The 27639-nt window shown below is 41.8% G+C and overlaps 1 protein-coding gene across 1 annotated transcript; it reads right to left on the bottom strand.

Annotated features, from left to right (window-relative positions):
• LOC119721180 (centromere protein F-like) lies at positions 1-27448 on the bottom strand. The gene is made up of 15 exons (XM_038191081.1): positions 27303-27448; positions 25723-25909; positions 24273-24479; positions 23192-23420; positions 22502-22623; positions 20228-20405; positions 19167-19369; positions 17053-18896; positions 13855-16703; positions 8650-13313; positions 7510-7686; positions 6190-6360; positions 4291-5536; positions 2345-2745; positions 1-1324 (listed from the first exon to the last, which is right to left on the bottom strand). Exons 2-15 carry the CDS (start codon positions 25873-25875, stop codon positions 1121-1123), a joined length of 12648 nt encoding a protein of 4215 aa, XP_038047009.1. The 5' UTR covers positions 25876-25909; positions 27303-27448; the 3' UTR covers positions 1-1120.
• Positions 27449-27639: the final 191 nt, after the last annotated feature.

The raw sequence follows: 27639 nt of genomic DNA, 5'->3' as shown, positions 1-27639 counted from the left end.
TTAAGAGATAGCAACTTTCTACTCTGTTCAATTGGTAAATCCATTGTACATCTGAATAAACTTGCAAATCATTCTTCATCCAAGAGGAATCTTAAAAGTAAGTTGAGCACAAAAAGGACATATCAGGTTATGTATATGAACAGATATATACAGTTGTCTTACATGCAACAGTCATTTCAGCTAATTATGTTCCCTGTTTTCAAAGTGTTTTCAAACAAAGAATTGATTAGAAAAGAACAATAAATAAAAACTGATAATAAAATGTCAGAGTTGATCTTTCTTGTGAAAACTCTGTGTAGGCCTAATGGATGTAACAGTTGTTAAATTATTCTAAAGTGCACAAGTGAAATTGTAAAAACCTTTGGTCACATATTAAAAAATTCCACTAATGGTGGGGTATCGTTCAGCAAGTCCATTCCTGACTCCTACACAGCCACACACCATGGTTGTACCGATATTCCACTTTCATACGCCAACAATGCAAATCTTGCCAACTATTTCCCACTGGCTACGCACAAACAGACTGCGAATGTTGTCAACGTTTGCTTGAATGGAATGTCACCCACAAGTAAGATTCAAAAGTTTGCGGGGAAAACGGCTTAGACCAAAGTATAAATGTCAAGATGCCTTTTTTGGCCTTTTTGAAATATGCCAACCCCATGAGCACGCAAGTTGACCTCAAAAACATGCGAGATTTTAACGGGAATAGAGTACATACCGGTACGGGCACCATGTGTACGTCTACAGCGTGTGTAATGTCCTATTTTTTTTGCATTTATTTTCAGTCCTGATGACTAGGCATATGCATTCAAGGGCAATAGATGGACTCTTGAGAAAGAAAAGAAATTACAATGTACAACATATTGAAAGTATTGTGAATTATTGACGATAATGAAATGATCACGCAGATAACAATTGGGTAAATTCTACAATGGGAATCTGTGACTGGACTAGTCGGTGTTTGGTAACGAGATGTTCGCATGACACTTGCACGCTCTATAGGAAGGTGCCATTTTGGTTTGGGTAATTTTGGTACATACAAAATTGGGCACCAACAATGAGTGGCCCCCTCAAATAAAACATTTGACTCAAAACAGTAACGATACAAAAATCCCTGCTGTTACTGTATTTGGCAGTTTTCTTCCTTGTCGCCGTCCGTCCCACCGGCAGTCCTTTGCCTCTTGGAGTCCTTCGGGGATCTGTTCAGGCTCAGCCTGCGTCTGGGCCTGCCGATCTGACGCTGTTTGGCTGCTTCAGTTGTCATTGCGGGCACCTTCCTGGGGCTGTTTGTGATGGTTCCCAAGGCAGCGGGATGAAGTCCAACCTGTTTGAAAATACAAATTTGAAATAAAAGAGAAAAGTCAGATCTTGACTGTAAAAGGTGAAAAACAAGTCTTGAAATGCGATGGTTTCTGGAGAAATATGTTGGCCTAAAGGAAATAAAAACAGAAGTGCACTTAAAGATTAGTTTTACAAAGATTAACCCTAACTGCCCTGAATCCTTCAAAATCCTCTTTGCCAAAGTGGAGGAATTTGAAGGATTGAGGTTACATGGCAAAGTGCGTTACTGATTTCATAGGATGCACTTTGTCAAGGTCTTGGGCCGGACCTTGTGTTGTTTTTGCTCAGCCATGCATAAATATAGGCCTGGATAATGCTTGAAATCCTCCGTGCGGCTCCAGGATGTCGCTGGCCAAGCCTCAACATATTGACAGTCACTGCCGCAGGATTTTGCAGGATTCAGGCAGTGGTCACCCCTCCACGGACCATTTTCAAGAAATAATGAGGAATTTGCAGGATTGAGGCTATAAGCTATTTTTCCATGAGGCCAATTGGAGGATTGAGGCTATATCCTAGCAAAAAAGGCCTAGGGAGTTAGGGTTAAGCCTGTGTCACATGCATTTGAGCAAAGTCATTATGACAATACAAATCTCAGGCATTCTACATGTACATCTATCAATAAGCATATTGTGAATAAAGGAGTATTCTTTATCTAAAAATTACATCACATACCTTTTTGGCATATCGAGGACTTACACTCAGGGCAATTGTTTGTTTAGATTCCGGCACTAATTTAAGCAATGTTACCATCACCTATTTGTTATTTAATGATCCGTTTATCATAAGCTATTGATCTACTCCCAGAGGCACACCTTTAGTGATATTATCTGGGCTCTCTATCAAGAATACCAAGAATTCATTAAAGGATAATTCTAATGATCAGCTTTGGACTAGGAAACGACTGTAACCCTATCTATATATGTTGGCTTTGGTAGGACTACAACACAAGCTTGTGGAGAAAAAAAGTACTTCAGAGAAGTTCCACAAACTTGGATGATCTTACCTCGCCAGATGACTGCTGGCTGCTGCGCGTGAATCGCTGTGGGAGCGTCTCACCCTGTGATGGTCTGAAGGAGATGCCTTGCTGTTTGACATCCTGACTGCTGCTGCTGCTGTTGCTGCTGCTGGTGGCAGGCAGGCTGCTGCTCTTGCTTTGATGCGATGCTGTCTCTTGGGACCTGCTGCTGCGCATGACTCGCTGCGGGAGCGTCTCGCCTTGAGATGATGGCCTAAAGGTGAATCCATGCTGCTTGCTGTCTTGGCTGGTTGTGCTGCTGCTACCGGCAGGCAAGATGCTGTCCTTGGTTTGCTGCTGCGTTGTCAAACCCTGGACCTTGCTGGGGTTGGTAGTTGCGGCACGTAAGGCAGTCGGCGGTTTTAGACGACTCCTCATCAGTCTCCCAGCTGAAAGAGAGCAATCGAAATCAATCAAAATCAAACTTTCCAAATTTATTTGCATCCAACGCCTGGAGCCAATTTTATGGAGCAGATCAGTACAGAGCTTTGCTAAGCATCAAAGACTATATTTGCTCAGCAGAAACAACATCCTGGTCAAAACTGTGATAGCTTGTGACTGGCTCTCAAAGCTTACATGTACTTTTGCAAAGCACCGAACTCTACAGGGTGAGTCAAAAAAAGCGGAACCCAAACCCCCAAAAAATATATTGCATATTAAAACAAAATATTTAGCAACAGAAAAAGTAATGACTGGAAAGCCAATTTCATAAGCTACTTTTAGATGAAAATAGTTAATTTGCTCAATTCGTTCAAAGAACATCACCATTTAAACGCAATGACCATGAAACCTGTCTCGTCCAAAAAAAGGCAATTTATTGTGTGTTTTGACTGTTTTGGACAACAAAGGAAATGACACAGAATACATGTTTCAAAACTGTCACCAACTGTAGTACACAATATCTTTTTTTAACAACCCTGGTTAGGCAAACAATATGATTTATAGAATCTATCGTTTTTAAAAGACGGGCCTTCAAAAGGACTTTGTTGAATATTTTTAACGTTTAAATTGAGATTTTATCACTGGTGGTGTTTGAAGACAATTGTCACGACGTTTCTTGAAACCACATTTTTTGGACGAGACAGCTTTTAGGGTCATTGTGTTTAAATGGTAATTTTTTTTAACAGATAGACCAATTCAGTAATTTTTTCATCTCAATGTTGCTTTTGAATTTTATTTATTATTTTTGGTGCTACATATTTTTTTTAAATATGAAATATAATTTTTGGGTTTTGGGTTCCGCTTTTTTTGACTCACGCTGTACTATGAACTATTTCCTTCTTATAATTAACAGCTCTATAAAACTGGGTGCCATCTTTAAAAGCCAGTGGAGCGATAGATTCAGTACATGTACAATCCACCCTCTACCATTCTACTTGAGGATTGCCATGCCCATTTTGATGCGGAAAGCTGAATGTGACGTTGATTTTCAGACACGCAGCAGCGTTGCATTTTGGACGATGCAGGAGTTACAGTAAAACCATTAGACTGAAGTAACGATGACTACTCATTCGAACTGAGATTTATTTCAGCTACTGCAACAGGGATTTTCTGACTTTGTATAACATGTCATCGCATATGAACATATAATTCCTCAACCTAAAATGAGATCAAGGTTGCCGATTCAAAATGTGTTAAACTGCAAAGTGTTATTCCATGTACATGAAAAATGAAACGACTCTTTAAGTTTGAACAAACCAAGGAAAAACGATTGGGACCCCATTTGGGAATTAAGTACTCATTATCAAATTTGTGTCCATCATCTTGGTCATTTTTAGGAAACATTTTTTTGATATCTTCCATAGGTGATTTTTTTTCTTCCCACCAATAATATGTACATCCTGTACTGGTTGAAGGGCATCCTCAATGCTTTCTTTAAAAATGCCACCATTGAAATAAAGCACTGCCAAGAGAACAGATTACTCGAGACTAACCTCTATTCTTGGGCTCAGCAAGTTGTCCATTGGGTTGATCTAGCTGGCTCCCTTCATTGCCACTCTGGTGCCGAGTGCGCTTGGTTTCTGCAGGCTTCACAGGAGTGCTCAGGGGACGTTTGCCAGTCCGTACGGGCAAGTGACTGACATGGTTGCTTGTCATCTTGTCATTTGGGCCAGACAACTTGGATTTGTCAGACTCGTCAGCCTTCTTTGGTCCGTCAGTCACAAGCTCAGTGGTTGGTTCATTCATTGTGAGGCTTGGTTGCGGCACAGAATCTTTATTGTTCGAATGTCTCCTTGTCGACAATCTGGTTCTCCTTCTACCAGGGCTTGGTGTCTTGGTAGGTGCAAGAGAAGCAGCTGGGTCCACTGTAGGTGCTGCTGATGTTGGTTGAATCTCAGCTGATGCTTGAACTTCACCCTTAAAGTTCTGACGATGGTTTGACAGAGAGTTCGGCTGGACTGCATCATTATCTGGTACACTCTGAGACACTTCAGTTGGTTTGACATCATTTGAATTGGGTTTCTTGGCAGCTTTCACCATTTTCTTCAGGGCATTCACTTGGCTACTCAGTGTCTCGTTGATCCCTTCCTGTTTCTGATAGCGCTTGATCAGCTGGACGTATTTCTTCAGCTGTTGGTTGGCTTCTTTTTCATTAGCCTCGGCCAGCTCCCTGAGACTCGCGGCTTCCTCTGTCTTGTCAGCTAGCTCCTTCCTCAGCTCTTCCACGTCCTGACTGATCCCACCTCTGCCACCATCACAGACATTGGCATCGTTTGCTGGTTGCCCAGACCCCAATTTCAGATCTCTCATCTCAGCTTCCATCTGAGCGACGTGATTTTGAAGGTTGGACAAGTCTTTCTCCAAGCGGCGGGAGTTGTTGATGGAGAACTGAAGCTTCCCTTGTAGAGATTCTTTGTCCTTTCGCAGCTCCTCAGCATCCCTCATCAATTCTTTCACTTTGGCATCGCTAGTTTTCAAAGACTGCTCACCACGGCCTTTCGCCTTTTCTAGATTTTCCTCAGCTCTGGCGCGAGCAGATTTTTCATCAGCCAGCTGGCCTCGTAGTTTAGTACACTGTGCCTCCATCTTCTTGAGGTCTTGCAGCTGCTTCTTTCCAGGCGATAGTTCCTGTTCAGCTCGCTTCAGCTTAATACTCATCGTCTTCATGGCTTGGTTGGCTTTCTCGGCAGACAATTTCAGCTGTTCGCATTCTGATTTCTTCTCCTGCAATTTCTCCTCCTGCAAGCAACACACATTAAATAACAAAAGGTTTTCTTTTAAAGGTACTGATTTAAAGCAAACTTAAACAAGGGAGTTTTGCGCCAGTTACACTACAGGCAAAGGTGACCGTGAGCCTTCTCAAGCACCTTCTGGCTATAAAGCAAATTAAACAATCCCATTTCTGATAAAGCCACATATACAGGTGCCTCTCAAAAGTACACAGCCTTAGTGATGTCATTTTGACAGTATTTAGGAAGGGTTGATCAATGAGCATCAGTGCTATCACTTTTGAAGGTGGAGGGAAGGAATTGGTGACAAAATATCTTACCCAGGGAGACCTGATTTTATTACCTGGGTTCTACACACACCAAACTCCCCTACCATCTGACAAAATGGACTCCATGAACAAGTATCCCCTCAACAGTTATTAACAGTTAGGCAAGACTCTTGAATGCATTTACCATCGTACATCTTGCACTCGTGTGAAATTGACATGTGTCTGTGCGCACTTGAATGAAAGTTTAATCATGCGAACTTTGCAGTGTATTTGTGCAAATGTGTGCGGCTACACAATGTGTCCCGTACACTGAACTCTCACAAGTGGTCACAAGGCATGACCTACTGCTCACGTTAGAGTCCGTACCACAACACCCACCCCACTCTACACTGACCTGTTGCAAAGCTTGGCTTCGTAGTTTCTCCAGCTGTTCCTGGGTACTTGCGTGAGATTCCTCCGACTTGCATTTCTCAACGCGCAATGTCTCCAGCAGCTTTTCGAGATCGGATGCCTTTGTCTTCTCCGTCTCGAGCTTCTCGTCCAACTTGGCAATTTGATTACCGTGCTGCGAATGCATTTTTATTAGTAAAAGGAGAAAAGCCACACTTTATTAAACACTCGCGCATAAAAAATAATCTACACTCTATGTGTGCTAGGCATTGTTTCTTTTAATCAGTTCGAGGCCGGGTTCATTTTGACAGGTGACCAGACCCAGGTGCGGGATTATTTTTCACAAACCTCGATGCCAGACGGGTTCAGGCCATGATCTGCGGGAAGCAAACCCTGATTTTTCCAGCCTCGCTCGTTGCAAGCGGGTCACTGACAGATGTTTTCGGACTCACTCGTTGCAGGTTTATCAGTCATCCCATCTAAATTTCGGAAAACTTTTGCATGTATAAACGTCCTCCGGCGCGAACTGGTTAACTCTAAAATATACTCTAAAATATACAATCAACTAATACTGCTGGTATTGGTTGATTGTAGGTCTTGTAATTTTTGCAAGATTCAATATTTTTTTCTTCTAAAGTATTCAATGACATATTCAACAAACTGACTCCATGTTTGGATATTCACTTTTATATAACCGACATACAGATCCTTGTCATTTGATTGGTGGAACTCACATCACGAGTCATTCGTTATTACTGCCATTCACGCCGCGGCTCAAAAAGTCCCATTCGCCCATGGGGAATGGGAAATACTATTGAACAGTTAGGATCAGTCTTGTTCCATGACGCGGTGTTTGTGTGCAAACGCAGGCTGGTGTGCGCATTCAGCGTTGCGCGTATTGTTCCAAAGAGCCAGCGCTACTGTGAGCATTGGGTTCAAATATTTTCGTGAAGGGGTGGTTTGGAAGAGAGAAATACATTTTTCATCAATTTTGTATTGAAATAAAAGTTTGAATATATCAAATGACAAGGATCTATGTCAGTTATATAAAACAAATATTGAGTGGTTTTAAATTGTGAAATGGGAGGAATATTATTGCTCGGTAAAATCTGGACTTTTCCAGTTCACTCGGCTTATATATTCCTCCCATTCCACGCTGATCCACTCAATATTTGTATACCATTAATGAAAGCAAGCTATGAATGTTGAATTCCACATCGACCTTTTTCACAGAAAATAGCCCATAAGTGTTTCTGAAGCCACAGTAGGGGGTGAGTGCACAGCCTATGCCTGTGTTAAAAAAAAAAACAAGTGGTACACCGACCTCTTCCTGCACAGTGGTGACCTCAATCTTAGACTCCTCCTCCAGTGTCATGAGCCTCCTCTCAAATCCCTCCACCTCTGTCCTCAGATTGGCTTGGATTCTCAGCAGGTCTTCGTGTTTTATCTGTAGACTCTTCTCAAGCTCTTTCTTTTCACTTTGAACAGCTTCAAGCTCCAGCTGCAAAAAAAGTCAGTCAGGTTATAAAATTTGAGCAAAATTTTACGCGCTGAATTAATTTCTGTACAACCGAATTAATTTCGGTACAACCATTAACGTCATGATTTAAAAACAAAACGTTTTCAATGTTTTCTTTCTCACTATAATGCCTTATGTCCCGCAAATGTCATTTTTTTTACCAAGAATTTGAAGATAGCTATTGCAAAAAGGGTAGAGTAGAAAGTTTAATATCTTAAAGCTATAGTCCATCATTTGTAGCAATCTGAAAAGTAACTGGCATAATAATTGTTGAAAAACATACTTGGTTGAAAGATAGTAAGTGGACTAAACTCCCTGTAAAATTATTCTTTCTGGCAAGCTGTCATTTTGAAGTAATCAACAAAAGAAGGCCTTTCCAACAGTACGTCTTAAGACGCACCGTAGGAAAATTTTAAATAGTAGTTCGTTTTGGTATTCGGCAAGCATTGGCATGACGCACACGCGCGCGCGGTTGCTATAATTCGTCGGATCAGTGCACGACATCGCGTATAGCTGCACGACATCGCGTATAGCTGCAATCAGCTCAGTGAGAACGTGTCTCGGACGCTGAATTTAGGCCCAATTCAAAACATGATTCAGCAACTTTTGGTTTGAAATTAAGATCTTAGAATGCTGTTTTTCTCAGAATATACAGCTGAAGCCGAGCTGAAACTTCATCAGGTTAGTTGTTCAGCATCCTTCATTAGATTTTGAACACTTTTGTTGCTTCAAACGAACAAAATGCACAAATTACATATGATGGACTATATCTTTAAATATCATTACATGTTAGTGCAGCCCTTGAGGTCCTTCAACATCAAAAGAATATCTTTTTAGTCCAAATAAAATTCAACGCAATAAAAAAATATCCCTTGATCTGAATTCATGGGATGCTGTCATCATTCTAAGATTTGCAAATTTGGAACCAACCGGTGGAGCACCAACCTGTTTGCTCTTAATTTCTGCATCCTTTGCCTCAAGGTTCATCCTTGCCTCCTCAAGCTCAACTGTCAACACCTCCATCCTTTGCCTGGTTCCACTCTCCGTCTCACTGAGAGCTTCTTCCAGGCTCGTGCGTTGTTTATCGCCCTCCTCAAGCTGTGTCCTGAGACGAGACAGCTCGGCCTCATGTGCAGCACTTGACTCCTGCACTTGCACCTCAATCGACTGCAATTCTGCTTTCTCTGACATCAGCAATGTCACCTGTTCCTCCATTGCTTGATTCTCTGATTGCAGGGTCTTCAACCGAGATTCCAAATCGACCTGTTCTGCCTCAAACTGGAGTGCCTTGGTCTGAGAGGCATTAAGCTGCTTTTCCATTTCATATTTCTTAGACTCGCTCATCTGCAATTGACTTTTCAGGTCCTCAAGTGTTCGACCCATTTCACTACGTTCATATTCCAACGTCTTGATCTGATCGGCCAATTCTGTCCTGGACGACTTCAAGGTGTTTTCTTCAGCTTCCAGGAGGCTAAGTCTATTCTCTAACGTTTCCTCCTGGGCTTGGAACTCCTCGTTCTGCTGCTTCAAATTCTGGTTGTCTTCTTGCACATTCTTGAAGCTATGAGACAAATCTTTCAGTTGATCTTGCAGGTTGGCGATTTCTGTGCTCAGAGCTGAAATTTCTTCCTCTGTACCTTGTTCCATCTTATACTGCAGCGTCTTTAAGGATTCTAACTGGTGTTCCAACTGCTTGACCTGTTCCTTACTGTCAGCCAGCTCAGTCTGCAGTGTTCTAAGGCCATCATTCTCTTCAGCTCTTTCAATCTTCACACTTTCATTCTCCGACATGACTTGGCCAAATCTGGATTCAAGGCTCTGGAGTTCCAACTTCAAGGCTGCATTGTTATCTTCAAGAAGACCCTTTTCACATGAAACTTTCTCAAGTTGCTCGGCATTGTACTGCAGTTCTTCTTTCAGCTTGTCGTTTTCGGCCTGGTGAGTAGTCGCCATTTCTTTAATGCTTTTGGACATTTCTGCTTTTTCTGATTCCAGAGTTTGGATATTTTGACCGAGATCAGTGATTTTTTCTTCTGCAGCAGACAACTCAGAGAGTTTATCTTGAAGGCTCTCTGTTACATCCCAGTTGTCATTATTTGCTTCCTCTAGATTTTTCTGTGCAGTTCTCAAAGCTTCGGACAAACCTGCTTCCTCTTTTCCTGCTTCTTCCAAAGACGCTTCGAGACTTGAAATTCTCAAACTCTTTTCGTCAATGTCTCTTTCTTTTGCCTTTATTTCATCTTCAAGTTCACTCCTTTCATATGACTCCAGGTTGTGATTGGAATGTAGAGAGTCCAGTGTCTCCACAGCATGATTCTTCTCTTTCTCCAGCTGGCTGATTTCCAAAGCCAACTGCTCCATTCTTTGTCTAGAATCGGCTTGTTGGAGGTTGAGTTGCATCTTGAGGTCTGCAGTTTCTGTCTCGAGAGTATGAAGCTTAACACTCATCTCCTGGTTCTCTTCAGTGAGTTCATTTCGCTCCTTGGTAACAACATCAAGTTGGTGTTGCATCTCCGAGGTGGAGGTGAGCCCATTCCTCTCAGCTTCTTGCTCAGCTGCTCTTGCTTCCACTAACATTTCAGACAGTTCGGTTAGTTTCCTAGTTTGTTCGGCATGAACTGATTCAGACTTTTCAAGTTGGCATTCCATCGTTGTATGCTCTGCTTCCATGCTGCTGATGTGGTGTTTCAGCTCCTGACATCCCTCTTCAATCTCTTTAACTTCTGCTTGCCTCAACATCAGTTCCTCTTCAATCATGTTCTTCTCTTCAATCTTCAGTGTAACTGCCTGGGTCAAATGCTCTATTTCTTCTCCGCGATCAGTTAATTCGGTCTGCAATGTGTCCAGCTGCTTTTCCAAGTCACATTTTTCATGGAGCAGGGTAGACAGAGCACTTTGGACCTCCTGGGTTTCTTGCTGTGCGGAACAAACCTTTGCTACAGTTGACTGCAGAGAAGAAATGACTTCCTGCTTTTCGGTTTGCAGTGTGCTGATTTGGGTCACAAGTTCATTCACTTTCGTGGTCAGAGACGTTACATCACCGTTTGATATCTTTGCCTGCTCTAAATGATCAAATTTGGCAGCACTCTCTTGAGATATCTCTTCCTTGAGATTTGCTGCAGTTTGTTCAAGATTTTCTATCTTTCTTACAAGGCAGGTATTTTCCTCCTCAACCTGTCTCTTCTCCTCTCGAGTTGATTTCAAAGATTCTTGGACTGCAAGCATCTCTTGATTCACGTTGTCCAATTTACGAATCATGTCGGTATTCTCATCCTGCAAAGATTGAAAAGCACTCGTTCTTTCTTCTGCTCCACCTTGAAGATTGCTACAAATGTCCTGGAGTTTACTTATCTCAATCCTTTGAGATTCCATGTCCATTTCCAAGGATCTTCTCTGTTCTTCCAACTGATCAATTTGTACCAGCAGCTCATTTTCTTTGGATTGATATTGCTCAGATTCAGCCGACAGTGCTTTCAGTTGGCTCAGGGCATCATCCAAATCCGTTTGAAGCCTGGTCCTGTCTCTTCTAATTTTGTCCAGTTCCTCCTTCATGTTTCTATTCTCGGTAACGATACCATCCATTCTTGCCGTTTGGTCCTCACTTGTGAAACCTTGCGACTCAACCTCATTCTTCAGGACACTCAGTTGATACTCGTTTTCTTCACAAACTTTTCTTGACGAATCCAGTTGTTGAAGCAGAGAGGTAATCCGCGATTCTGCATGTTCTTTTTCTTCCTGGGAATGTTGGAGCTTTGTCACAAGATCTTCTTTGATGGCATCTGCAACATCACTGCCTTCTGACATATTCTGTTTCAGCGATACAAGCTCTAGGTGTAGAATCTTTTCACTTTCATGAAGATCCTCTACCTCTCGTTGTTTCATTTCCAGCTTGTGCGACAAAATCTCGTTCTGCTTTTCTTGAAGACTGATTCGGTGTTCGAGTTCTTCTCTCACATCAGTGTGCTCCTTATTGGCAATCGCCAGGGCATCCCGCTGATCACGAATTTCTGTCTGCAGGGCTTCGATTCGTTCAAACCCAGACTGCAACTTCTGACAACTTTCTGTTTGAGCATTTTTCAACTGTTGGACCTCAATGACTTTTTCATTAGTGCAGTGCTTGAGTTCCACAAGTGTCGTTTCGAGCTGAAGCTTCTCGTTCTTCAGTGAGGCAAGATCATTTTCTGCAGATTCCCTCTGTAGCACGGACAGTTCTCTAGTCTTGTCCAGGTCCTCTTGAAGCTTTAAGGTGCGTTGTTTCTCTGCATCCAAAGCCTCTTCATTTTCTTGAGCAAGGGAATCCAACCTCCTTTTCAGAAGCTTAATCTCATCGGTGTGACTTTTATTCATCAGATCCAGTTTCTCTTCACTCTCCGCAAGGGACTCGAGCAGACAGGATTTCTCTTCAATAAGTGAAGTTTTCAAGGATTCCACCTGTTGCTCCAAATGTTCAGACAACTCCATCTTATTTCTGAGCTGTTCCTCAAGATGATTCACTTCAGATTCAGCAGACTGAATCTTGGCATTGAGTTCCTCCACTACACATGTAGAAGTTCTGTCCTGCAAGGAAATGCAATCGCGGAATTCATCCAAAGCTCCTTTTTGTTCTGTGATCACGTCATCTTGTCGTGAAATGCTCTGCTTCAGTTGTGAGATCTCTTCTCTGAGACTATCAATATTCTCTTGTGCATGTGCTTCACGCTCAATAATTTCAAATTCTTTCCTTTCATGCGTTTCTCTGTCAGCTTCCATCTGGGATTTCAGTTGTGCAATTTGGCTGATCAGTCCATCAATTCTATGGTCATCTTCCACATGCTTTTGCTGAGCCGCTTTCATGTTATTCTGTACCTGCTCCAGTTGTTCCATGATGGCCCCAACCTCACTCTTACTTTTTGCCGTCAGAGCTTCAACATCCGCCTCCTTCTCCTTAACTTTATCCTGTTCAGCCTTGAGAGCATTTTGATTCAATTCAAGCACTTCTTGGAGTTGTGTCAACTCTGCTTGAAGGTTACCAACCTCTTTCTTTTTCTCGGCCAACTCTTTTTTGTAATCCCTCTGGCTGTTTGAAAGTTGGTCTTCTGTGTCTTCCAAGTTAGACTTCATCTCTTCAATTTCAGCCTCCTTCTCGCCTACAATTTGCTCCAAGTCACAAATCTGATTTCCCTGCTTGATGATGGTCTTCTCCTGCTGCGTGGATTTCTGGGTGAGTGCTTTGAGATCCGCATCTAAAGATTCTGTTGAGGCCTCCAAGGTGTGGATATGTTCACCGGACGATTCCAGTGACTTTTCAGCCTCTGCTAGCTTGTTCTGTGTTTCAGTCACAAGAGCGTTCGTTAAGGCCAGCTTCTGTGTTAGCTCCGTCATCAAGAGATTTTGATTTTCCTTCTCCAATTCAACTCTTTCCTGAAGGTGATGACGATCATTCTCCTCTTCCGAGAGCTTTTTACTAGTCTGATTGAGAGCTTCCTGGGTTGATTCCAGTTCATCTTGAAGATTTTGAACCTTTTCTTTCAAAGCAGCTGTGGTTGTAATAGAGTTAGTCAGCTGTTGAGTCGTATCAAGTTGAAGCTGTTCTAGATTTTCCTTTGCCAGTTGCTCTTCTTTGGAAACATCTGCAATTAAGAGAAATGGGGAAGATTAAAGCTGCTTCTGAATAAGACTACTATATTACACTCGTAGCCTCTGAAATGACAAGTCCCTTTTCAAGTCTCTTTTTTTCTCATACCTGTAGGGCCTATGGGTAGTTAATGTTACTTTTGGAACTAAAATTGGATTGTGACACGCACTGCCAAGAAATGAGACAACTTAAGATTAGGAGGAATTCGAAACATTCACTGTAAGCTTTGCTGAAAACTGTAGCATGTGAAAAATAAATCAAGAATCAAACGCATTTTCTAGATAATACTACCAGATAAAGCAATGTCTCACATCTTAGGAATAACAGGTGGGTAGTTGAAGGGTGGGTGATTAACCCTAACTCCCTAGGGGGTGTGCAAAATCGTATTGAAATAGGAGGATTCAGGACTGTTAGGGCTATGCGGTGAAATTTTTGAACATGACCAACAGAAGTGTACACGGCATTTCTATATTTCAAAGATAAATGAGTGTTTTTTCTTCTGTGCCTAATTTCTGTTAATTATACAGACTATTTACCTGCGAGTCTTGTAACAGTCTCTTCATAAGTTGTTTTCAGTGACCCGTGTTCACTGCCGAGAGACTGCAATTTTTCTTGTAGCGCTTTCATCTCCATCTGCGAATCAGCATTTTCTTGTTGCTGAGCTGATCTGGTTTCCTCCATTTCCTCTCTTAAGCTGTGGCTGGCTTGGACGAGGGCATCCTTCTGATTAACGACCGCATCAAACTCTTTCTTCAACTCTGTGTGACTGGCTGTGAGATCCTGGTGATGCTGCTGTAGCTGTTCATGTTTCTCATTTGTAACATGAAACTGCTCTGTGAGGCTGTTCAGATCCTCGATGGTGTTCTCTAGGGTAAAGCGTAACCTTTGGAGTTCATCTTCCAAGCTGCGTTTTTGCTCCCCCAGAGTTTCGGTTGTCTGTCTCAAATCACTGACTACACTTTCCTCTCTCTCCAGGGCTGCCTTTGTTTCTGTTTCCATATCAGTCAAAGCTTTCTGAAGGGACGTCTTAGCTGATTCAAGCTCCTCTGCCTTCTTTTGAAGCTCCTCAGACTCCAGTGTGAGGCTGGCGATCCTAGTCTCCTGCTGCTTGCACATCTGCTGTCTCTGTTCAAGCTTTTGAAGTAGCTCTTGATGAGCGCTTTCCCCGTCCTCAACGTCCATTTGACTGACCTCAAGTTTGGAGAGCAAGGCATTCATATCCTGGGTCATCTTACTTGCTGATGCCTCATGTTCTTCGGTTTTATGGGTCAGTTTGCTCTGCAAATCTTTGAACTGGTCCGTTAGCGTTTGCAGAGTGTGCTGCCTGTCCTCAAGCAAGCAGTCCTTTTCTTCCAGATCCTTGGCCATTTTGATTGACTTCTCCTCTAAGATACTGACTGCAGATGCCTTCTCTTGAAAATCAGATTCTAAACAGTTCAGGGTCTGTCTCTGATTTTCCATCTGTATGTTCAATAACTCTACTTCCTGTGTTTTACTGACCACTTCTGAAAGGTTGGCCTCAGACATAGCTCGCAGGCTTTCAATTTCTTCATTGAGAGAAGTGATGTTGCTTTCGTTCTCACTCAGCTCAGACCTCAAGTTCTTGAGAACCTCCAGTTGGTTTGATTCCTTCTTATCACTCTCTGCAATTACTTGTTGTAGACTTTCCTTTTCTCTTCTGAGAACTTCCATTTCTTCCTGCGCCTTTGAGAGTTCCATCTTGCAGTCACTGATGGTGGAGTTGCTTTGCTGCTTTGCTTCTTCCAAAGCTTTTATGCTACTCTCCATTTTCCCCAACTGTTCTGTGTATGCCTCCATGCACTCATCCTTGTCTTCAATGTCCATCTGGATCAGGTCCAGACGACCTTGCATTCTCTGGTTCTCATCCCTGGTTGAGTTCAGGGCATCTGTAGTTTGCTGGAGCTTCTTCTGTGTGGCATGTTGGAGATCCTTGGTCTTCTCCAGTTTGGTTTCAACATCTGAGACCTGATCTCGAAGTGTTGCAACTTCTGAAAGTAAAGCAGCAGTAGCAGATTCATGTTCCTGTTTAAGTTTTTCATAATCTTGCTCAAGACTTGTTAATTGGGCTTCCTTTTGGAGAACAAGAGCTGAACTCTGGTCTAATTTCTCTGTCAGACTAAGGTTGGACGCTTCAAGGTCTTTTAAAGACAACGCATTCTCCGATAAGGTCTGATCAAAAGTCTGTTGCAGCTGTTCAATCTCCTTCAACTTTTCTTGAAGGAGTATCTCTCTACACTGCAGTTGTTCTCGGCTCGTGTCCAATTTGTCTTGAAGCTCGGAGTCGGATGTTTTCAGAAGATCGAGTTCCTTCTCGGTGTCACAGTACCTTATCTGTAACTGAACGTATTCTGCCTCAGTGGACTTTATCTGTAATGACAGTTCATCTACCTGGGCTTGTCTCTGTCTCAGAGCCATCTCCCTCTGCTCAGACTGGTTTGAAGTTTCCGTTTTTAAGTTTTCGATCTGCTCATTCCTGTTTCTCAGATCTTCAAAGGCTTTATCCAAACTGGTTTGCACATGCTGCAGTTCAGCTTGCAGAAAGCACAGCTTGTTATCTTTTTCCAGTAAGAGTTCCTGATGGTCAGCGGCCTGTTGCTGGAGTGTTTCTACTGTCTCCTCTGCAAAAGTCTCACTTTGTTCAAGCTTTTGAACTTTCTTCTGGAGAGCAACAACCTCCGCCTCTGCCTTATCAACCTGACTCATCATCTCCCCAAGACTAGACTCCTTGTTTGCAATGGCCGTCTCGGCATGACTGCACTTCTCAGTCAAGGCTGCTTTCTCCTCCTTCAAACCTGTGATGGATGCCTCAAATTGTTTGGTTGATTCATCAAGTTTAGCCTCCAGATCCTTCCTCTCCTCCATCAGTTGCTTAACATCTTCTTCCTTTCTGGTCGACATGTCTCCAGTAATTTCCAGGTCCTCTTGTGCGGCATGCAGGTCACGTTGCACAGATGACAAGGTCTTTGTTGTATTTTCCAAATCAAGTTTGGCAATACTCAGCTCCTTTTGGGCAAGACTGAGCTCGGACGCCATCTCTGATGATTCTTTAGAGCGTGCCTCTGCAACTGCTGCTGCATTCTCAACGTCAGACTCGGCCTGTTCAAGTTGCTGCTCCATCTGCTGTCCCTTGCTCTCCAGATAAGTCACCTTCTCTACAAGATCAGATATTTCTTTGGACTTCTCCTCTATCCTTGTTTCAGTTCCTGCAAGTCTTTCTTTCAGTGCTGCCATTGCATCTTGGTGTTTCTCTTCAGACTGTTGGAGTTCACTTTTAGCGTTGTCAAGTTCATTTCTGAGTGACTGCAGCAATTCTTCTTTCTCTACAGCAGATTTGGCAAGTTCCAATTCATTTTTCTTGGCATCTCTGAAAGAGATATGAAAAATAAGCGTGCATTGTTGTATTAGCTATTATTAGACAAGTACAGCTGTTTTAAGCAGGTGGATGTTTTGCCCATATCTGGTACATACTGGTGCATGTACATGCAGCAATGTTTTGACACCAATTTCTCCTGCTGCCTCTGTACTTTTTATCGTTACTTCAAACATAATTTGTATGAAATCCGTAGGTGTGACTTGGTCCAAGTGAGAATAAGCCATACGCTTGCTTTGAAGTCCAACACCAACTGTGCATTACATAACTGATCAAATTTGTATTCACATTCGGATTGTTTACAAACCTTCAATACTACTTATGATGCAAAATAAATACTTACTGCTCAGCTGTTCTGGCCAACTCCAAATCTGCTTCTGTCCTGTGCAATCGCTCTCTCAGCTTTTCAACCTCAGACTCAGATTTTTCAAGACTGTTCAGTAGATTTGTCAATTCCATTCCTTTGGTGTTTGCTAGTTCACAGGCTTTCTTGTAGTCTGAATGAAGAGAGCTGTTCTCCTGCCGGATATTGTTGATCACTGATTCAAGATCGGTAGTTTGCTGAGCAAGCAACGTCTTCTGTTTTTTTAGTTCGTCATCCTGGTCTTGCAAGATGCTGTCATGCTTTGACTTCTCAGATTCAAGCTGGTCGTTCTTCAGCTTCAAATCATTATAAGATTCTTGAAGCTGGCTGGAACGAGATTCAAAGAACCTCAGATGTTCATTTGCTTTTTCAAGGTTATTCTGGATGTCTGAAACTTGGGCACATTTAGCAATGAGCTCATCGGCTTTTGCGGCAAGTGCTTGCTCGTGCTGTTGAATCAGGTTTGTTTGTTGGTTGTCCATGTCCCTAAGCCGAGCCTCAGCATCACAGAGGGCCTTCTTCCGTTCATTCTTTTGGGCTGCGAGCTCTTTTTCCAAGGTCTGATATTCATCTCCTTTCAGCTTGAGATTTTTCTCTGCATTGACAAGTTGATCCTGAAGTTCAGCCCTTGTGATTTCCAGTTTGCCAGTTAATGCTTTCTCTTCCTGCAACTGTCTCTCAAGGTTGCCTATTGCTGCCTTGAGATGGTTGGATTCGTTGTTGACTTCTTTGATGGTATTTGTATGTCTGACTTCTGTTTCTTGTAGAGAATTCTCTGCATCTTGCAGCTTCTGTCTCATAGATGCAGTTTCAGCGTCCTTCTTGTCTACGATTTGCTGGTTGTTCTCTTGTTTTGCACTAAGCTCTGCCAGCTTAGACCGGAGGGATTCCACTTCACTCTTTGATTCCGTCAGCTGATTTTGAAGCTCTGCTATCCTGTTATCTTTCTCTTCAAGTTTTCTTTCATGTTGGGTTTGTGCCTCTTTAGCTTTCTCCACCGTTGCCGTCATTTCTTTGCTCTGCTGCCTCAGCGAGGCAACCTCTGTCTTCATGCTGTCAATCTCTTTACATTTGCCATCCATCTGCTCTTGGAGTTTTTGCTTTGCTTCTTCGGATGCTGTAAGCTTCTGATTCAACTGCTCGATCTCGTGTTCTCGTTTCTGGGCTAAATCTTGAGCAGATGAATGCTTGGTTTCCATTGTGGACAACTGGAGCTTTAGATTGTCTGTGATGTTGTTCAGCTCCTTCATGCGGCTGTCTGACTTGGCACTCAGGTTGTCCAAGTCGTTCTCCTTTTGCTGCATTTTCCCTTGCAGGTCGTTCACCAAGCCCTCGTTGTGCTGGCTCTCTCGTTTCAACTGCTTCACCTGGCTCTCAAGGTTGGTGATCTTGCAGTTGCCCTGGTCAAGCTTACACACCAAGTTTTCCTTCTCTCTCTTGAGATCCGCGAGTGCCTTTTCCAGCTGCGCAACTGTTTTATCATGTGAATTGATACTGTGACCGGCTTTATCAAGTTTCTGCTTCAGCTCACCGATTTCCTTGTCTGTTTTCTGAGTAGTAAACTGAGCTTTCTCAAGCTGTGACTGCAGCATGCTGCGCTCCGTCGTTAGTTTGTTCATCTCCTGTTGGTGCTTGTTAGTGGCATCTTTGAATTCTTTATCCAGGGAGGTGAAGGCTTGTGCCTGCTCTGAGAGTTCCTGCTTGTGATGTTTTTCTCGTTCCTTGAAGCGCTGCTCTTGAGATGTACGGGCTGCCTCAGCGTTGTGGCGTTGGCATTCCAGCTCCTGAACTGTTTGCTTGGATTTTCTTTCGTTGTCTTCGAGCTGTAGTGAAAAGAAATGCAATGTGCAAGTAATATAATAATTCATATTGTTTACATCTTGTACATCAGCTCTTGAAAGGTCTTCCTCGAAAATTTGAAGGTGCAGGGAAGTCATTCCAACACATTTCTGAAATCTTTACTTAGTCTGACTGTTCGGGCTTTTTATGCCGTAGTGAAAAACAGACATTTCAAGTCCTATGGTGGTGGCCATGCAGTTCAAAATATATACAATCCAACATCTAATGTGGTTTTTGTTTGATTCTCACAATACCTTTGCATTGGCTTTTTCTAACTGGTTCCGCAATGTATTTGTTTCATCCCTCTGTTTGTTGAATGCAGATTCCTGGTCAGCCAGGGCTTTCCTGACTTCTTTCAATTCTTTCTCGCTGTCTGCCATCTGGGACCGCAGGTTGCTCAGTTCTTTGTCTTTTGCCTGGACCTGCAACTCCAGCTTATGGTTTTCCTGGCCGAGGCCTGTATAACGTGGCAATCACAAGACAACAAAGGGTATAAGTCCTGAAAGAGATATCAAAGCGTGCATAGGGACTGTGCTACATTTCAGTGAAGTGTCAGGTTTTTTCTGTTCAGAATTCAAGTACAAATAAATTACAGGATAAATCATAATAAAAAGGCTTATAATAATTGCAGTGAAAGTATTCATACAATTCACATCTGCATAATTACATTTGCACCTATCTTGAACCTGCACCAAAAATATTCTCCAAATTGGAGCACTTCTTTCAGCATGTATTGGTGTTTTGTGCATCGAATTAAACACGCTATGTTTGGACACCATTGCTTAAAGCTCATTTGCAGCCATCCGAAAAGTAACTGGCGTAATTATTGTTGAAAAACATACTTGGTTGAAAGATAGTAAGGGGACTAAACTCCCTGTGAAATTATTCTTTCTGGGAAGCTGTCATTTTAAAGTAATCAACGAAAGAAGGCATTTCCAACGGTGATTCTTAAGAAGCACCGTAGGAAAATTTAAATTAGTAGTTCGTTTTGTTATTCAGCGCAGCGTGCACAAGTATTGGAACGACGCACACGCGCGCGCCGTTGTTATAATTCGTCGGATCAGTGCACAACGTCGCGTATAGCTGCAATTCAAAACAATTCAAAACATGATTCAGTAACTTTTGATTTGAAATTGAGATCCTAGAGTGCTGTTTTTCTCGGAATGTACAGCTGAAGCTTAGCTGAAACTTCATCAGGTTAGTTGCTCAGTATCCTTCATTAGATTTTGAACTCTTTTGTTGCTTCAAACGGACAAAATGCACAAATTACAAATGATGGACTGTAGCTTTAAATTTCTGCTGTGGTTACACCTACCTTCGTTTTGCTTCTTCAGGTCACAGATGGTCTGCTCCATTTCGCGTAGCGCGCGCTTGTCAGCAAGCTCGTTGTCCGTGGACGGCGTAGCTTGGTTCTGGGGGGGTCGGACGGGGCTGTCAAAGCTCATCAGGTCATTAGCAGGTTTCTCCTTGGGTGGGGCCGGGGAATTGGTCATCTGCGGTGTGCCACAAAAATAAGTAGTTTGTGAGCAGTTTCAAATGATAATCCGATTCTGTACGAGAGAAACAGCTACATGTACCTCACTATCAGGAGTAGCTTGGTTGTCATAATTTGATTACAGAGGGAGCAAAAGTAAACACTTCTTTATTTGTACATGCCACCAGCCGACATCGTGTGGTCCACCGAACTCATCTTTTGAGGGAGCTCTTTACAATGCACCATGATGACAACAACCATCAATCCAGCCCTTGCAGTTCACACATCTCAGCAGATACTGAGAAATGGGTAAATTTAGCTTATTATATTTGAAATATTGATTTGTAGTTCTTCTTGGACATCAACAAAGAACACTACAAATGTCTTCGTACTTAAAAAAAAAACATGCAAATTGCACGTTTATATCATTGGAATGTCTAAATGTGACCGGCTCCACAAAAAAGGGTATTAACAGGGGTGTGAGTGACCACTGATAAAAATAGCTGAAAACAGCTGAAAAAGGTTTAAAAAAGCTGAATTTTGGAAATCTCCTATACTTTTGTACACAGCAAGTGAGGGGAAAAAGCTGAAATCCAAAACAAAAAAAGCTGAGATTTCACATTCCTGATTAAGTCGCGCTGGGCATTATTGTGTAATGGCCCGCTCGGCATTGAGAGGGTGAACATTTTGTCAAAATGTGATTTTCATTCTTTGTCACGAATGACAATACCTACAGTTTCAAGTTTCATTCACAGAAATGATGATTTTGATGAACAAAATGGAAAAGAAAACCATTTTGTGCTCGTATTTCTTTTATTCTACAACAGAGCCAGCTCTTTCAAAGCCTGTTTTCTCAGTTGTGTAATTCGAACTCCGAGGAAGTAATTAATATGCAAATACATAGCTGCCAACTTTTCAAAATCCCAATTAGTAATCAACCCACGCGGTCATTTTCAACTGCTCATTTTATCAAACATCAAGTACAGGTACATGGTTTACATGTACACATACATGTGCATACCCTTCTTGTTGTGAATAATAATGTACTGTAGGCCAAAAGATAATTAAAAAAATAAAAAATAAAAAAAAAATAAAAATAAAATATTTTTTTTTTTTTTTTAATAATTTTGTTTTAATGTCTGTATTTGTTTGTTGAAGTCAAATAAATAATAACAATAATAACATGTGCGCATATCGATGTGGAGTTTTGAGTTCGTATCAATGTTTTTACACACAATGATTTAGGGCCACCGTATGCAATAGAAATATCCCGCCAACATACCTTGCAAACGCATGCTGATTTATCTTTTCTGGATGTTGTGACAAACTCAAACTCTATTACCAATTATTCCAACCATACTCTTATTAAATTCCATGATTAAAATCTCACACTGATGGGTCTCATCCCGGCAATAAGCGACCAAATGTGCTCACGATCGTCACTGAAAAGTACTGCATACAGTACACACAACCACACATCCACGAGATGCACACAAATGACACACCATTGAAAAATAGTTTTAGTCTGGTCCTCAAGTACTCCACTGCGCACACTGCATTGATGTCTATCTGGTGCTTGACTGCATTCTTATTAGACTTGTCACCAGTCCATCCATTATTGCGACATTTCGCCAAAAGTTTTCGGTCAAAAACGATACTTTACAAGTATTTTTTTTTTCGTTAGGTAGAAAATGGGAAATTCGTAATGTTTTAGTGGCAAATCGTATTTTCGTAATTTAACAAACAATTCGTAATAATTACGAAAAATTCGTAACAGTTGGCAGCTATGCAAATACTTCATATCTTCACAACGGGAAAGGCAATGGAGCTCTATTATATACCAAATGAAAGCTTACATTGTGGGCTTTCCAACGATGTGTATACCCCAATTTCACTTTTTTGCAACATAATACCCCTATTTTTTGGAGCCGGTCACAAATATTCAATTCACTTGTAAACATTTGGAGTTCACACATGCTTCCAATGACAGCACAAATGAGAGAAATGATGTAAAAAAAAAAATGAAGGTTGAGCCAGGATTCGGTGCTAATAAAAAGGCTAGTAGGATGATAGCCCATTGCTCAAGCCCCACCTCAAATCAAATCTATACCCTACCTTAGCCTGAGCAAGCAGTTCTTCCAGCTCTCTGACCCTGGCGATCTCTCTCATCCTGGCAGCCTCCATGTCTTTCAGTTGCTGCTTCATGGAGGTGTATTCCTCTTCACTTGCTGAGCTCCCTGTGGCGAAAAAAAAAGTAACAGAAAAGATCTGAAGGTCTGAAAGGGTGAAGTTTACAATGAGAGTAATTCTGAAAATGACATAATTATGTGACGGTTAATCCTCCTGTCAGGTTTTTGTAAATCAGTGACAGGAGTTTTCACAGGTTCTTCTCAGCACCATTCAAAGCGATGACGGTAGGGTATGGGCTGTTAATGTCGACAATTTTCGTCACATTCAGATATACACGAAGAACAAAAATAGGCATTAACCAAACAATGGAAAGAATAGTTCAAAATACACATGCAGATGCATGAACATGCATTTGCATGCAAAGCAGAACTTCTCTATTAATGTGTAACACACTGAGGTCCAGAGAGTTTTGTAAAGCGGTGATCGTTACGACAAATTTTGGCCGCCATCTCTTTGTCACTGCACATAAAATTGGGAGCTAAAGGGTATACTCATAATGGCTAAATACTGGTACAGCAGTGGTCATTATAACGGCATTCTACTGCACTCAACTGACGAATATTTTCTCCTGCCCGCTTAAAAAGTTATCCATCTTCTCCTACGTAGTACACACACCTTGAGATGATGAGCTGTAGTTGCGCTGCCTGCCCTCCTTTAAGTCCAGTTTATCCCTGAGTTGGGACACCTCCTTCTGCAGGGCCTTGACACGGCTGTTCTGGCCTTCCAATCGATGCTGCTGCTGGGCGCAATTCTCCTGTAGCCGGGTGTGGTCGCCGCTCAGTTTCTCCATCTTCTGCAGGCAGGTGTTGTGCTCCATCTGAACCCTCTCCAGCTCATTTTTCACCTGTGTAACAAGCCAGAACATGAATTAACCTTAAATCTAAGAGGGACATTATAAGTCGATAAGCATATGTTTCCTTAGTTTCCTATACAGTGATGGATTCTGTAGAATTCAGGAAATTTCCAAACAAAAGCATTTGGGAGTATTAGACCCCTCTCATAGACAGCCATCTTCGTAGGCAAATTACAACTGCGTATTCAACGACATCAGGTAGGCTATGCATGCGTGCAGTGTGTAAAAATGTTCTAAAAATGTGCACATATGTTGCTAGAAATTTCTTGGAAACACAGCACAGCAGATACACGTCACAAAAATTTGACCCCTAAATTGCCGATGCACGTAACAATCTGTAGGCAGTGACGTCATTTGAGGGATATCTATTTACTATGAGTTAAAAGTGCAGTAGAGGGCAATACAATTGAGATTTCAGTAGTTTAAATGCGGAAATCACAATTAGACACCATCTGCATAATAACAATAATTTGACAGTTATCTCTACATGTCGTATAACTGGCAATAACTGAGCAGCTGGGGCCAATTTCATAGAGCTGCTTTTAAAGCACAAAATTTGCTTAAGCACAAAAACGTCTTGCTTAATAAAATCATGTTACCGGCCAAAACTCCATGCGATTGTTATGCTAAGTAAACAACAGCTAAATACCAGTCACAAGCAATGTACATCTCATGGAGTTTTGGCCGGTAACCTGATTTTACTAAGCAATGTTTTTTCGTGCTTAAGCAAATTTTGTGCCTAAGCAGCTCTATGAAATTGGGCCCTGATAATAGCTAGACTGACAAATTCATTGTGCATGTTATCTTGAAAGTAAAGAAATAGGAGTGAAAACTTTCACTTACCTGTGCAGCACGGTTAGTCTCCACATCCAGCTGTTGTTGAGTGTGAGACAGTTTACCTTCCAGGCAAGAGACCATGGTCTCCTTGGAGTGCAGGTCGTGCGTGACCTTCTCTCGCTTACGCTCCAGCTCCTGGCATGTCTCTGCCAGCGTCTGATTGTCTCGTTTGAGCGTGGCCTGAACGTTCTTTTCCTCGTCTGTTTTTCTCAACTGTAAGGAAATTGAAGAAAAATTATTGAGACTTAAAAAATGCTATATGGTACATACACCTAAAGAGAAGAGGTGATCGTTTCCTGTTAACCTATCACGGTAGAATCGCGTCAGCGCAGCTTGTGAAATTGTGTATTGTCCAATTACATGATATACAAACGGATGCGGAACGCGCACAATCTGAGACAAACAAAACTTCGTCGCATCAGCGCAACAAGGTCGTTATTCCATTATGCAAAAAAAGTTGTATCTCACGGCTCGCGCAAATAAGCTCCGTGCATGATGCAACAAGGTCGTATCTTGACGTCCATTGACTTTGCATGTTCATCCGGGTTATTTTAAGTGAGATATGACATTTTGACATTCTGAAACTCGCGTTTCACGTACGGCCCATTTTAGGAGATACCACCTTGTTACACTGACACGACTACTAAACGTAAAAAAAAAAAGTCCATAGGATTGTCTAAGGGGCGTGGCTACCTTTGATCAACCAGTGAGATTAATCACTCCAACATTAGGCCGTCACAATCACTATTTTAACAGTAATATTTTATTTAACAAGATGGTGAAAGTTGGTCAACTACTTTTCTCCCAAACTTCCCAGGAGTTATCAGAGTTAGCATTTTGTATTCTATGATGCGATGGGTGTGTACTTTTTTTTTTTTAAATGGAAATTAGGCTCCAAGGAAAAACACAATACAGCAGGATTGGTCCTTATTCCACGGAGCTGCTAAGCATCAAATACAATTTAAAGTCAATTTATGTGTGAAACAAAAAGCAGCTGAAAACCAGTAACTCAAAGTATACATTGTATTTGTATTATTTTGCTTAACAATTTTTTCTCTGCAAAGGGCAAATTCTTGCTCCATGAAACTGACCTCATCTCCATGAAACTGAACTGTACTGCATTGCAGTACATATCAACGTGATATCTCATGTTTGGATTTCGATAACTCTCTGCAAATTTAGAATTAAAAGCTGCATTTTTGGTGATGCAATGCTCACAACAGCAACTTTGCTAGGCAGAAGTTTCGGGGATTATTGAAGAAACTGTAGTGAGTAAGAAGCTTGCAAATTTGATTCACACTGGGTTTATTATGCAGCACAAACTTTTGCACGATATGGATACCTTAAGTTTTGGGACTCTCATACACAGTATTGAGAGTCCCAAATTTTCGGACTAGGTTCAAGCCAAACATCCTGGAGGGTTAGGGTTATTTGAGTGCATGCAAGCCATTCCGACCTGTTTCTGATAGGCTGCCTCAAGACTCTCCATCTGGAACTGCTTCTGCTTGTGCTCCTTGCTGAGACGTTCCAACTTGGTCTCCATCTCCCGGATCTTTTGCAGGGCCTTGGCCGGGAGACCATCCTTCCACTCGTCCACTACCCAACTCATTGTGGATCCAAAGAGGGTAGTACTACTTGATAACCTGCAGCAGATGGAAAGATACAAATTAGACCTTGACAATGCGTGGAACTGTCATCGGTTTAAGGGGCACGAGGGGCATGAACCCAAGATAAGAGACACGGAGAGACTGCTTGTTCATGTGTACAGAGATATGAGTAACTCTGCTCTTTTTCAGACAACCATGTAGTGGCTACCGTTATGGCAGACGTAACACAATTTTCAACTGCTATCGTCACAGCACTGCAAATCTATCCAACAAAAACACCATTGCGAATCTATATCACGCCGCAACTGTTTTTGTTTTTGAACCAAAAAAATCACAAGGGCATGAAAGAATTTTTAACAATATTTTTTGTAAATAGACAATTAGCTGTACATCATACATGCTGTAAAATGCAGATTTTTTTTCATTTTTTGCTGAATTCCCCACTAAAACCTGCATTTTCCACATTTTTTTGGCTGCTGGTGAAAGTTTGTGCAAAGGATACGATCCGAGTAAAAGTACGTCATTTTGGGCGATCGTGAAGTGTAGGGCCCCTGTTTTGTTTTGATCAAAATAGAGTCAAAAATGTGTTTATTGAGACTCAAAAATCACCCTTACAATCAAAAGCAGACTTTTCTCAATTCTAATGACACCCTTTTTGCAATTTTAAACAAATTCTTAATCTTGGTGTAGAAATCACGATTTTCCTGTGCCGTTTGTGCCTTGCGATTCAGCGCGCCGTGCGTGCTCACGGCACATCGCGCGGTGATCGCCATCTTTATTTTCGGGTCGTGTGCTGTCGCCGCACTTTCATCGTCATTTTACCCCTCAAATTTCCCTCAAAAAATCAAAACCCTGCCCTCTATCTATGACATGTATGACATACCTGTTTATTTAGAATGTCGTCAACTAAATGAACTAGTTTGGTAGGTCCAATAATTTTAAAGTGGATTTTGTTCCCTTATACTAGGAACCGGGCCCTACACTTCACGATCGCCTCAATAAGTCATTTTGAGGATACACGCATCGCAAAATATTATAAGCAATGATAAGCATAAGCTGAGTGATAAGCAAGATAAGTTAAGTCACGAGTGCGTAGAAATGAGCGCGTAGCTTAGGTCTGATGATTAATAATACCCTGGTCCTGGACGTCAGTCATATTTGCAATGAAGACGTCATCCAACCTGGGCTAGGAAGTGGTAATGGGGCGAAGTGGTAATGGGGCGAAGTGGCAATGGGGCGAAGTGGCAATGGGGCGAAGTGGACTGGATGCATGAAATGGGGCGAACAAATTCGGACATGTCGGAACATGGCGACATTTTTGCTGGACACAACAGCCTTCCAAATCGGTAATTCAATCAAAGACTTCGTACACATTACATGCATTTAGTAAACAAAACAAATCATTGTTGTTATGTCTTTGTTCTCTTACCCGTAATTGAAAATGTGTTGAACGTCAAATCGCGAAAATAACCATTCTTCTTGGCTATATCCACGCACACGAAGGCGTATACAATTTCCCGTGCCGTTGATCCAATTTAAAAAACTGCGCACAAAACTGTAGAATTTTTTTGCGCAGCGCTGATTGGTTAGATTAATAGCCTCTTTCAATTTAAATGTAAAAGTTGCAAATATTTCCTTAGTAATTATTAAATGTTACATTTATTTTCAACATTAAAATATCAAAGTATCTCGATAAAATATTTTGTGGTTTACAATTATGTGCACAAGTGGTGGTGCAAAGTTGTGTGAATATTACAATTTTACGT

The sequence above is a fragment of the Patiria miniata genome, unplaced genomic scaffold (genome assembly GCF_015706575.1).
Source record: "Patiria miniata isolate m_02_andy unplaced genomic scaffold, ASM1570657v1 HiC_scaffold_13, whole genome shotgun sequence".
Lineage (NCBI taxonomy): Eukaryota > Metazoa > Echinodermata > Asteroidea > Valvatida > Asterinidae > Patiria > Patiria miniata.
This window is presented reverse-complemented; position numbering and strand designations above follow the sequence as displayed.